The sequence below is a fragment of the Condylostylus longicornis genome, unplaced genomic scaffold (assembly GCF_029603195.1).
Source record: "Condylostylus longicornis isolate FDR11 unplaced genomic scaffold, ASM2960319v2 ptg000091l, whole genome shotgun sequence".
Taxonomy (NCBI): domain Eukaryota; kingdom Metazoa; phylum Arthropoda; class Insecta; order Diptera; family Dolichopodidae; genus Condylostylus; species Condylostylus longicornis.
Genome location: NW_026578059.1, coordinates 1,211,490 through 1,223,809, shown reverse-complemented (window position 1 = coordinate 1,223,809; position 12,320 = coordinate 1,211,490). Strand labels below are relative to the sequence as shown.

Here is a 12,320-nt window from a genome sequence, read left to right as displayed (position 1 = left end):
TATATACCCACAAATAGTCCTTTAGCAATTATTCTTAATTTTTCCCTTTATTTCTTTTTACGGGCATATTATATGTTATTCTAGTATAATGCTTTTATATAAATAAAGATTTTATGCATAAGAAAACTTTATAAATTTAGAAAATCTCATGGACTTAAGCCATTTTTTTTACAGTTTTTATCGACGGTATAAGTATATAGTTATGTAGCCATTAAATAATTAAAAATACAATAGTAAAAATATATATTTTTTGGGAAAAAATATAATAATAATAATAACTAAAATGATACAAAAACTTTCCAGAATTTATATAAAATTTTAATAATGCGAGATTTACGATCATTTTTCAAAATTTTAGATAATTTTTATGTACATACACACATTCTACATGTAATAAATAGAAATTATCAGATTTATAACAAATTAAATTAAGCTAAAAATTATCCTATATAATTTTCATTGATTTTGAAAAATCTGCTGTCAAAGTTCTGAATAATACGGTATATGGTTAACAAAATGTTAAAATTGTAAAAATTTTAAAATCTTGTTATAAATGATATTTTGGATTTAATAGAAAAATTTCGTTTTAATTATAAATTAGGATTCTAATAAAAAAAAAAAAAGAATTTTAATAACAAATAAATTGATTTTGACGAGATGTACGTTCAAAAATAGGTCAAATATAAATAAGGCAAAAAAATTCTGTTCGTATATAAGCAGTATTATTTGTCCTGATGTCTAAATTTTGCAAAAAACTATCCCATTACAATATTACATTGACATTACTGAATACAAAATTTGTAACTGTCACAATACTTTTCTATGGTACGTTACGAAAAACTATAATATACACACATTGTTAATACCGTACTTTAGTGAAGACAGTCTTATGAACCCACAAAATGAAATTAATTTTTATAACTTACATATTGTAATTAATTTTGAAATTAATAATTTAAAATAATTCTCTTGAAGTTATACATATGTATAACCGTCGGGAAATCTGAAAAAGGTGGGTTATAATTGTTTGCCTTACAAAAATTCGCCATACAGCATAAATAATTAGAAAGAGAGACTGACAAAATCTATTCTAAACAAAAATGTTTTTGGATCCAAAAAAAAAAAAATAAAGTGGGAATATGTGATATAGAGATAATTTTCTTTTTGAACACAGAAGGAGCAAGCCGGAAAACGAGTCCGGATAAAAAAAAATATTAATATTTGAAATTGATCAAAACTCTGATTTTTAAAAATTAAAATTACCAATTAAAATTTAATTTAAAATTTTTGCCTTTTGTTTTAACTAAAAAACATTAATCGATTAATCTAATACTGGTGATGGTTGTACTCCATTCTTATCATTATTATTATTATTATTTGACAATACATCATTGTTTTCATTATTTGCATCATTACTATTATTACTACTATTTATTCTTGTTAATTGTGGTTGCTGTTGTTGTTGTTGTGCAGTATTATTAACAATATTTGATGTTAAAAAATTTAATGCTCTTGCATCATTATGCAATCGTAAGGCTTGTTCTAATCTATGTTCTTGTAATCTTATTGCTTCTGATAAATCACTAGAACTAACTTGTTGTATATTATTACTATTACTGTTATTATTATTATTATTATTATTATTATTATTATTACTGTTGTTATTATTATTATTATTAAGATTAGAAGCAATATTCGATTGTGATTGTTGTTGTTGCAGTTGTTGTTGCGCTTGCTGTGTTGATAAGGATGATGATGTTGTAAATTGATGTTGTTGTAAACTGCTATTACTACTTTCATTATTATTACTATTGTTGTTATTATTATTATTATTGTTATTATTATTATTATTATTGTTATTATTTGAATTATTAATATTATTTGTATTGTTAGTTGTTGATGTTGAACCACCAATTCCAAATACATTATTATTATTAGTATTATTATCACTGTTATTATTGTTATTACTATTATTACTATTATTTTGTCTTAAGTTACTATTATTAGAATCATTTGATGTATTATTGTTATTACTATTATTACTATTTGATGTAGCAACTGATACAGCTAAACGTATTGCAGCTTCTGCTTGTGATCTAAGTAATGCTTCAGCTTGATGTCGAAATGATAATTGTGCATCATTTGTATGCGATAAATTTGTTGAATTTATTGATGATGATGATGATGTAGTATTATGATGTGAAGGATGATGATGTAAATGTGAATGATGATGTAAATGTGATTGATGCAGATGATGATTATTTAATTGATTTATATTAATTGAATTATTATCATTATTATTACTATTATTGTTATTATTAGTAATATTACTATTGTTATTATTATTGTAATTTGAATCATTTTCTGTTGTTGATGATGATTTTGTAGCATTCATTTGATTATCATTATTATTATTATTGTTATTATTGCCTATAATAAGATTTGTTGCTGTTACTGATGACGACGATGATGATTGTGTAGGTTGTTGTTGTTGTTGTTGTTCCATTTGTGTTCTCATGAGAGTATCGGCCATTGATACACGCATTGCATTCATAGCAACTTGTGCAACAGCTGCAGATGCTACTGATGTTACATCATTACCACTTAATCCAGTTAAATTATTTGATGATGTACTAGAATTTGTTATACCAATATTATTTATTATATTATTATTATTATTATTATTATTATTATTATTATTGTTATTACTATTATTATTATTGTTGTTATTATTATTATTAATACTAGTATTGCCACTATTACCGTTATTATTTGAATTATTTTGATTATTATTTAAATTAATATTTAAATTTTGGCAACTATTCACTTGTTGATTGATACGCATCGCAGCAGCTAAATTAACTACAGCTTGTTGTACAACAGCTCCAGCTGCTGTTGTTGAATCAACAACACTACCAACTGGTGATACTAAATTACCACCAGAATTAGCAATATTAGCTGCAGCAGCCATTAGTGTCATACGATTTGCATGTAAATCTTCAACACTATAATGTTGATTAATATGATGATGATGATGTGTTTGATGATGGTGATGATGATGATGTTGTTGTTGTTGATTTTGATGTTGATTATTATTACTATTATTTGTTGATGTTGTTGAATTCCTTAATATATCACTTAATTTACTGCCACAGTCATTATTATTGTTATTATTATTGTTGTTATTACTACTATTATTTAATAAGCTACTACAGTGTTCAGAACTTGTCGATGATAACCGTCCTCCATTGGAGGAACTCTCTGAAGGTGATGGTGATGGACAAATTGAATTATTACCATTACCGCTTTCAATACTTGAACCAGCATTATTACCAATTGAAGATAATAGACCAGAACCAGATGCTGATACAGCAACTGCTGCTAATAATGTATCACGTTCACGTCTTTCAGCAGCTGCGCGTGATAAAACATACTGAGCGGCAAATTGATGTTTTGGATCCATACGCATATGTTCCATATGGGTTAAAAGACCTGTACATTGTTATTGTTTTTTTCATAAATATAACAAAATAATTTTTGTATAATGAATAAAATATAGAACGATGTAATTAAATATAGTAATAGTTTAATATAAAAATTTAATTAAAATATACTAAAATTTATTTTTTTTATCACATATTAATCGCAGCCATAAATCGCAAAACATTCAAAATTTTTGAAGAATATTGCAATAAAGTGTCGAGTAACAACATAACATTGCAATAAAAACTAGTTATGGGAATTGTTCGAAAGGTATATATAAAAATTCATTCGAAATTTTTCCTATACGGTGATTAATTTAATTTCAAAATTTCTTTTTTTAAATTATCAAAAAAAAATTTACCAGCTTCATGTGTAAAAACTGCTTGACAAACAGAACATGGCCACATTCTTAAACTATTTGTCAATTGTGATGTTTCCGGATGACATGCCAAATGTTTACGTAAAGAACCTTCATTTACATAATATTTTCCACATACCGGGCATGGATGATTAGCTGTTCTACGTTTTGCCAAATATGAATCAGATGAATTTAAACATGATTTTCTTATATTATCAATTTCATAATCACTCATATCATCATTATGATTTTTTATAGATTTTTGAAAAAATGCTGGTGTTGGATAATAATTATTTGGTGGTGGTGATTTTGATGGAGAATTTAATGGAGCTGTAAAAGAAATTTTTTTTGAAATATTTTTTTGTAAAATTCAATTAATGCAAAATAATCATATCGAGGTTGAATATGTGGAACTCGAATATTGGAAGGGATATAGAGAATATAAGAAAAATAACTTATTCCAATGAAATAAAATATATTGTTATATAAGAAGTGTCTAAAATTCCACCATAATACGAGATTCATGATGAAATTTCGTCATAAAATTACTTAATTTTAAGATTTAATTTTTTTAACTTTTATTAATTTTTTTTTTGTTTTCCTAACTTACTTGGAACTCCCGATATGCTATTATCTTTGTGTGAATGTTTCATATGCTCCATAAGAGCCTCTCCACCTATAAATAATTTATGACAAATAGGACATGAAGTAGCACTAGCGCCACCTATTAGTGCTGCATGTTGTTGTAAAACACCTAAATGTAATTGCAATTCCTATGATAAAATAAAAATAAAATTTATTATCGATTCAAAAAGAAATTGAAAAAAAAAAGGAAAATATTATACTGAACATATGTGCTGTGTAGTGCCGTTAACTCAAAAGGCTACTAACTATCTCCCATACATAGTTTTAACTGGAAAACGCTTTTAAAGTTTTCCAAAATAAAATTTAATAGAGTACATATACAAACACTCTACGTCACATCCATTTTTATTAAACGCAATTACAAAGTTTGCACAAAATAAAACTTACAGCATTGGCTTACAATTTGCATTTATTATACGTAAGCTTTACAACTTGGATCATGTGACACTGTTATAGTTTCATGCTTTATTTGCAAAACGGATGTCACCGTCCACAAACAGGGTGATACAGAAATATACAATTCTATGTAAAAAATTTTAAAATATCTACAAAGTTGATATTGAGGTTAGAGAAAACAAAAAAAATAAAACTAAAGAAAAATTGTTTTTCTCAAAGTTCGAATGCTTGGTATTCCGAAGGTATATAAAATACAAAATCAAGTAACATGTTAATTTTAAGCCCCCCACCAGGTCTTTCAAAAACTGTTTGTTTTAAGCCTCTATCTTTTTCGGAACGGAAGTTATAAACAAAAAAACTTGAACAAGCACAAATTTCATGAAAATTCATTAAAATCCTTATAACTCGGAAGCCCCTGATCCCAATATGCATTCCAATATAATTTTGGTGAAACGAAAAGCATACAATATATTTTCATTAGTTTGTATACATATGTTCTATTTTCCTTTTTTTTTTATATTTAATTACATATAATATTTTTTTGTTATTCCACAACAAATAATAAAATATACATACATGATGACTGACCTTGGACGTATGCGTTCTTAAACTTGATTCAGTGGCAAATCCCTTACCACATATATTACAATGAAATGGACGATTTTTAGCACGTTCAACTTGAGCGTCGTGGTTTCTTAAATGTTGTTGTAAATTTGATAATTGTATAAATGCTCGTCCACATTCAGGTAAATGACATTTATAAGGTCGTTCACCTATAATTATTATATATTTTGATATATATATATATACATATTTTTTGTAATAAATTAACATGATTGGAAGCGTTGAAGTAAATGCATATAAATCTATCCTATCTTTAAAAATAGAATATTAATTTTTATAGGTAGGTGGCGGGTTAAATTGACCAATTTATATTCTTTTGATCCGATCTCGAATTTTGAATTTAATTACTAAAAGAGGGAGCAGTATGAAGTGCAAGAATCTTGTAAAACAAACAAACTTTGCTCTTTAACTTTCAAGTCACAATCAAATCAATTTTAAATATTTTCATGTAAAAAAAAACATTCTATCTAATCACAAAGATCAACAATGTAAAATTCATCTTAATTTTATTTTAGTCTTCTTTTTTTTAGTGAATTGAAATTTAATGAGCTTAAAAATTACCTTGTTTGTAGGTATATATACTTTCTTATTTTCAGGTGATTTATTTTAGTAAAGGATAAGAAGTAAAAATTAAAAAGAATTTAAAATTTAATTAAAAGAGAGAAAAACGAGAAAAAAATATAGTTGATCATGTCAATTTTGTCATACCCGCTCGTATGAACTTGTTGTCTTATGAACCAAAAAAATATGCTATAGCCGACTATGGGCCAGACTATAACTTTAATTACGCATTTTTTTTTTTGTTTCACTAGAAATGAAATAAATTTTATTTGCTCGGAAAATAAGGAAGAAAAATCGAGGAGTGATGAATTTATAATACCCTTCGAATGTTAAGTAGTTCCTAAGAAATTACGAAATAACATTAAAGTTGTATGGGAGCTGACACAAGAAGTCAAATCGCACATAACAATCTCTATAATGCAGCTACCCGCACAAATGGCTCGATTACATTCAATTTAAAATACGAGTTCCGGCTGTTACTATTGAATATTGCGAGCTCAGTTAAATTATAGGTTTTGAGTTATCAAATCGACTCAGAATTCGATGCTGATCGAAAACATGTACTTGAATCTATATTTCAGGTCTTTAATTCTTAGCATTAAAAACGGTAAATCAAATTTATAATACCTTTCAAACATACGTTCGTACGGGTATAAAAAGGATATTTTCTTTTTGTCTTTTTTTCATATGCTTTAATTTCATTTCTTTTCATTTCTTTAATTTGTTTTCGGCATTTTTTTTTCAAATTTCAATTTAAAATAATATTTTTAATTTCATTTTTGAATAAAAAAATGAAGCAGCACAAAATTTAATTTTATATTTGAAAATGACTAATGTGTCATTATCCTTCTTCCTTTTTCTTATAAATCGCATTGCATACAATGACAAAAGTTATGTAATGACACCAAATTTCGTATGTCGAGTTTTCGATGGGTGTTCATTTCTCCATGTTATAGGAAAGCGTAAATAAACAATTTTTAGAAAGACATTGCTCTGTCAGTTGGTCTGTGTGTGCACGTATGTATCTGAAGTGCAGCTGAACCAGTTTTGATTTTGATCAATTTTTGGAATATATAAGGCCTTAGAAACTGGATGTTTCTGCGGTCCGATTAGCACAACATTAATTCCAATAATTAAGTAATTGGAAACAAGTAAAAATGTTTCAGTTGGTATATAAACTGACTGAATTATAGCTGACTGCACCTTGGCAATGTGAGTTTTAAAATTTGTTTTTGAAATATCTAGAATTGAACTTAATTGATTTGAGGCAATTACTCGAACCTGAAAAACAATTCCATAGAAACTTCACGGATATGTCTGACATATAATTGGGCATACGACTGAACAGTTTCATAGGTCTAATTTTATTATTTTTTCGAATATTTAAAATTAGCATTCGGTGTTGTTTGACAACTACCCGAACCGGTGCAGCCAATCCATTAAAATTTCTAGAGTATATATAGAATGTAATTGGACACACGTATACAAAATTTCATATTTCTACCTTTATTAGTTTTTGAAATATTTAATATTAGCTTTTGAGCTTATATGGCAGCCATTTTGCGAATAGGTCCAATTACAATAGCATCCGTCCTTAGCAGAAAGGAAACAAATTGTCAAGGTTTAGCATCGAGTGCATTATTCGTTTTTGAGTTATCGTGTGATCGGCCTGACGGACGGACGGACGAGCATGTCTAAATCAACTCAGAATTCTACTATGAATAAGAATATGTATACATGTCCATACCGGAGACAACTTCCTCAAGTGGTTATAAACTCCATAGCAAAGTTCATATACCCTTACAATAAGGAGAGCAGAGAGAAATACATAATTATGTACAAAGGAAAAAAAAGACAATTAATGTTAACCACATTTATCCCGATGGATGGGTTTTAATTTTTAAATTTTGATATTTTAATTTAAACGAGTTCGGTTCTCACATACATACGAGTACTATTTTATCTCATTTCCTTCAGATATACACAACAGTTTTATTTATCTTAGTTGGCATCCTTTATTATTTATTAAAACTTAATAGATTGCTATGAGAATGTGCAAAAGGGATGACAATAAATTGTTTTTGAACTGTTTTTTATCCGCTTTGGACGACAGTATAATATCTAAACATTTTTTATATTACTTCTTTTTTTTTAACGAAATTATATAATTTCGCAGTCTGATATCTTAAATATTTTTATACGTACACTCGGTTCTTGTTTTTAAGTGAATTTCTCTTTTTGCGATAATTGAAAATTTTTGTTTTATATTCAGATACCCCATTATACCCCATCAGCTACAACTTGTTAGCTAGATGAAAAATTGTAGTACATTCTCACTCCCTCTTCTTCTCTATTATTTTATATATATAGTATAGAATTATTACATAGACTTATTTATTCCTTTCGTATTTAGTTCAGGGTGGCGATCCATTTATATACCTTATATTTAGTATACCTTATAAATTTCCAAAACTAATGAATTAATTAAAATTATTTAGAAAAAATTAATCAGATTTAATACGCTTTAAGAAAATATTTTAATTTACAGGACCTATTTTCTTTTATATATACATATGGTTATAACTTTATTTTTATACAGGGTGTTCCGCATTAGGTGGAAAATAGTTTCATGGATGATTCTTTGATCAATTCCCAGTTAAAAATTGTATGGGTGAAGGGGTTTGCAGATATACTTGTTTTTGAGCTACAGTCTGTTGAAAAAAAAATGGTACCAGATTTTTTTCTTCATATAAATAACATTTTTCTATTTCTTATAATTTTAAATATTAAAAAATGTTACTTGGATTAACTTTTAGATCTGATTGTATCGCATCGAAAAAAAAAAAAACAAAAAAAAATTTACCACATGAAACACCCTGTATATAAAAAGTCTATATAGGATGATTCGCAAATCAGTAAAATTTTTGTTTAAGTTAGTGTTAAATCGGAACCATTTACGAACTACAAAAAAAAAAGATGAGAAAAATTGGAATTTTTCTAAAATTCGAATGTTTGTATTTCCGAAAAACCTATAATAACCCACTGTTCCTTATAAAACTATTTGTCTGAAACTTTTGCAATGAAAGTTATTATAGGCAAAAACACTTAAATTTGTTAAAATTTCGCCAAATTTTCTTAATATTCCTGTAGCTCGGAAACGGTTCCGATTTAACAAAAACAAAAATTTTACTTATTTTTGACCCTCTACGGTATATGACTCCTAAATGTTTGGTGAATCACCCCGTATACATTATGTTAAGCTTGTACAAAGAAAGGTACAGGCTCTAAATTTTTTGACAATAATTACATATTATTAACAATAGGGTTATAAGATTAATAATAGTTTTTTTTTATTGGAAACATTTTAAACACAGAAAAAAAAAAATTAATTCAAGTTTGACACTTTAGTATTATGCTATTTCCGGACTATAACTTATCTCACATATACCTCACCTTACACATTAATTCACATATTATAATTTTTTTTTTAAATATATTTGTAAGGATTTAGTAATTATAAAATTTGTTATTACCCGACCAGATTGCACGCAATAAGAAAGGAAGGTGATGTGATGGCACCAAATTTCGGATGTCGAGTTTTCGGTGGGAACGCACTTCTCTATAGTAGGGAAGTATAAATAAACTATTTTTAGAAAAATATATTTCGGTTCATCTAACTGTCTGCCTCTCTATTTGTCAGTCAGTCTGTCTGCCTGTCAATTAGTCTGTCTGCCTGTCAGGCATTCTATTCTGTGCAGATCAGAATATTTCCAGTTTGGCTGGATCAAATTATTTTCATGTTCAAATTTTGATCTAGCATTATGCTTTCAGGATGAGACTGGTCGATCAACTTTGCCCATGTTAAATGTCAATTCATTTATACTTATATATAGAGAAATAATCAACAAATTTTATTATTTGAATTCATTTGATCATATCTCAGGAATTATAATTGAAGGACATTTTTTTTTAAATTTAATATGAATAGTTTTGATTATTAACGAAATTAACTTGAATCGGATCACTGCAGGGAAATCGAATCACTGAAATTGAGCAACTTTCAAACCAAATTTACATTTTACTAGATAAATTAGCTGTTATGTAAAAGCCTATTTTCTATATGTCTTTTGTACAATTTGAAATAAAATATTTCAAGGAAATTTTCATAATCTTATGCAATCATTTTAGTCCCAGTCGGTCGGTTAGGTTGCTGCTCACATCGAATTTTTTTTAGTTTTAATTTTGAAGAAGTACTTAATATAAAGAACAAAGAAAACAAAATAAAGAAAAGAAACAATTTAACAAAATAAGGAAAAATCTGGTTTGTCTGGTTTGCATTTATAGCAATATTGGTCTGACTAAGCAAATAGAAAAAAAAAAGTTTTCCTTTTTATAAATTCTTGCAGCTTTTTTTACAACTCTAATAAAAAAATTATAAGATTTACATTTTTTGTAATATTTTTAAAACTAACAATGAATCAAAATTCATAAACTTAACATTAAGCAGACCAAACGCGTATAAATATGAAAACAATTTAAAAAAAAAGAAAAAGAACAAAAAAAATTACATTGTAAAATCAAGTTTTGTAATAATCAACAACACACACCGAAGGGGTTAATAAATTGCACAAAACAACAATTACCTATTTGGTGTTTTTTTTTTTTGTGCAATAAAAAATAAAACTTTACTTATGTATAAAAGTATAAATTCGCTGGTAACGGGCTTACTATTACAATTTTGTTCTACTGTGTTACCACATTTAATAATTCCGTTATGTGATTATGAAAAGAATGTGAGAGAGAAAGAAAGAAAAAAAAAGAACAATTCAAAAATAAAAATTTTTATCCCCTTTCTTCATTTTTTTTTTTTTTTTTACCTTTAATATTCTGTAATTACAATAAAGCGGCGAAAACTTCCAATTCGTTTCCATTAAAATAAAATTGCTAATATGCACAAAAATTTATTTAATGGGTCTAATCTTATCGAGATAGTTTTTGTAAGCTTATTATGGAACATCTTAAAAAAAAACATGAGTCTGGAAAAGAGAAACACTTTGCGAAGTGAAATTTGAAGCGAAATCGCTAGCGCGTCGCGATTCAAAAGAAAAGTGAAATATTTTTGAAATATGTATACATCCACGGAAACCAGCAAAAATTTTACTTTCTTTCGAAAATTATAAATCTTAGTCTGATTATTAGAGCGAGGTCAGAATTCGAAGAAGAAGACATGCCAAATATGTAGATCTGTTAGCCGCAACAATTTTATATAGACTTGAAAGAATAGAAAAAATTTTCATGGCAACTTTTTTGCATTTAAATGTTATAGGCTCCGAGGTCGGTTCACTAAAATGCAGCAAACGAGCCCTATGAATAACAGTCATTTCTTCCGTATTATCAATATACTTAGCGACGAGTAAAAATACCAAGTATATACACTAAAATATTAAATTAAATAAGTAAATCCTGTATTATAAAAAAAATAAATTACAAAAAAAAAAAATTCTATTTCAAAATACTTTTTTTTTTTTAGATGCTGTCATCATTTCCTTCCTCATTTAAAATGTTATTATTCCTTTTTGGTCAAAAAATATTTATATTAGTTTCACTGGTTTCAAAATGTTATTCAAAAACTACACAAAAAAACCAACCAACCTTTTTATGAAAACATTTTGAAGAGGTAAGAAAAAAAAACATTTGAAAAAAATTGCAACAACAATTAAACAAGTTTTTAATTTACAATAAAAAAAAAAACAAAACATGAATGACGAGAAAGGGTTAAAAATATTAAAAAAAAAAATACAGTTATGAAAATAAAAATAATGAATCTTTTTTTATTAGATTACATACACACACACATACATCCAAATTTTTATGTTAAGTTTGTATGAATGTACCGGTTGTGCTATTTAAAACCGGTAAAATATTTTATTGTATATTTTTAGATTTAGAGTACCAGAAGAATTCAGAGAAAAAGATGCAACTATCCTAAAATAAAAAACAAAAAAAATTTAATTATGAAAGGACATATAAAATTATAAAAATAAAAATGAGTCAAACCAATGGTTTGTAAAGTAGCACATTTCCATTCAACAAGCGAAAGAATGCTGCTCTTAAAAGCAACATTATTTAATTAAAATTTTTTTAGTCAGTTAAGAAAAATATTTTTTAATGAGATAGTATTTACTCACTTTACTGTTAGCTTTTTGTATTATAGAAATTTGAAAAGCTTTCAGTTTCGGAAAGGCTGGAAATT

General features: G+C 26.7%; 1 protein-coding gene across 1 annotated transcript in view; it reads right to left on the bottom strand.

Moving 5' to 3' along the window:
* Positions 1–469: 469 nt before the first annotated feature.
* Positions 470–12,320, bottom strand: part of LOC129613798 (WD repeat-containing protein DDB_G0292056) — a gene marked incomplete at its 5' end in the record, with an annotated part of 56,269 nt that continues 44,418 nt past the window's right edge. Inside the window, 4 exons of the mRNA XM_055528047.1 lie at positions 470–3,492; positions 3,845–4,171; positions 4,452–4,614; positions 5,471–5,655. Of these exons, the coding sequence (XP_055384022.1) occupies positions 1,322–3,492; positions 3,845–4,171; positions 4,452–4,614; positions 5,471–5,655 (2,846 nt within the window). The remainder of the gene's footprint in view (positions 3,493–3,844; positions 4,172–4,451; positions 4,615–5,470; positions 5,656–12,320) is intronic.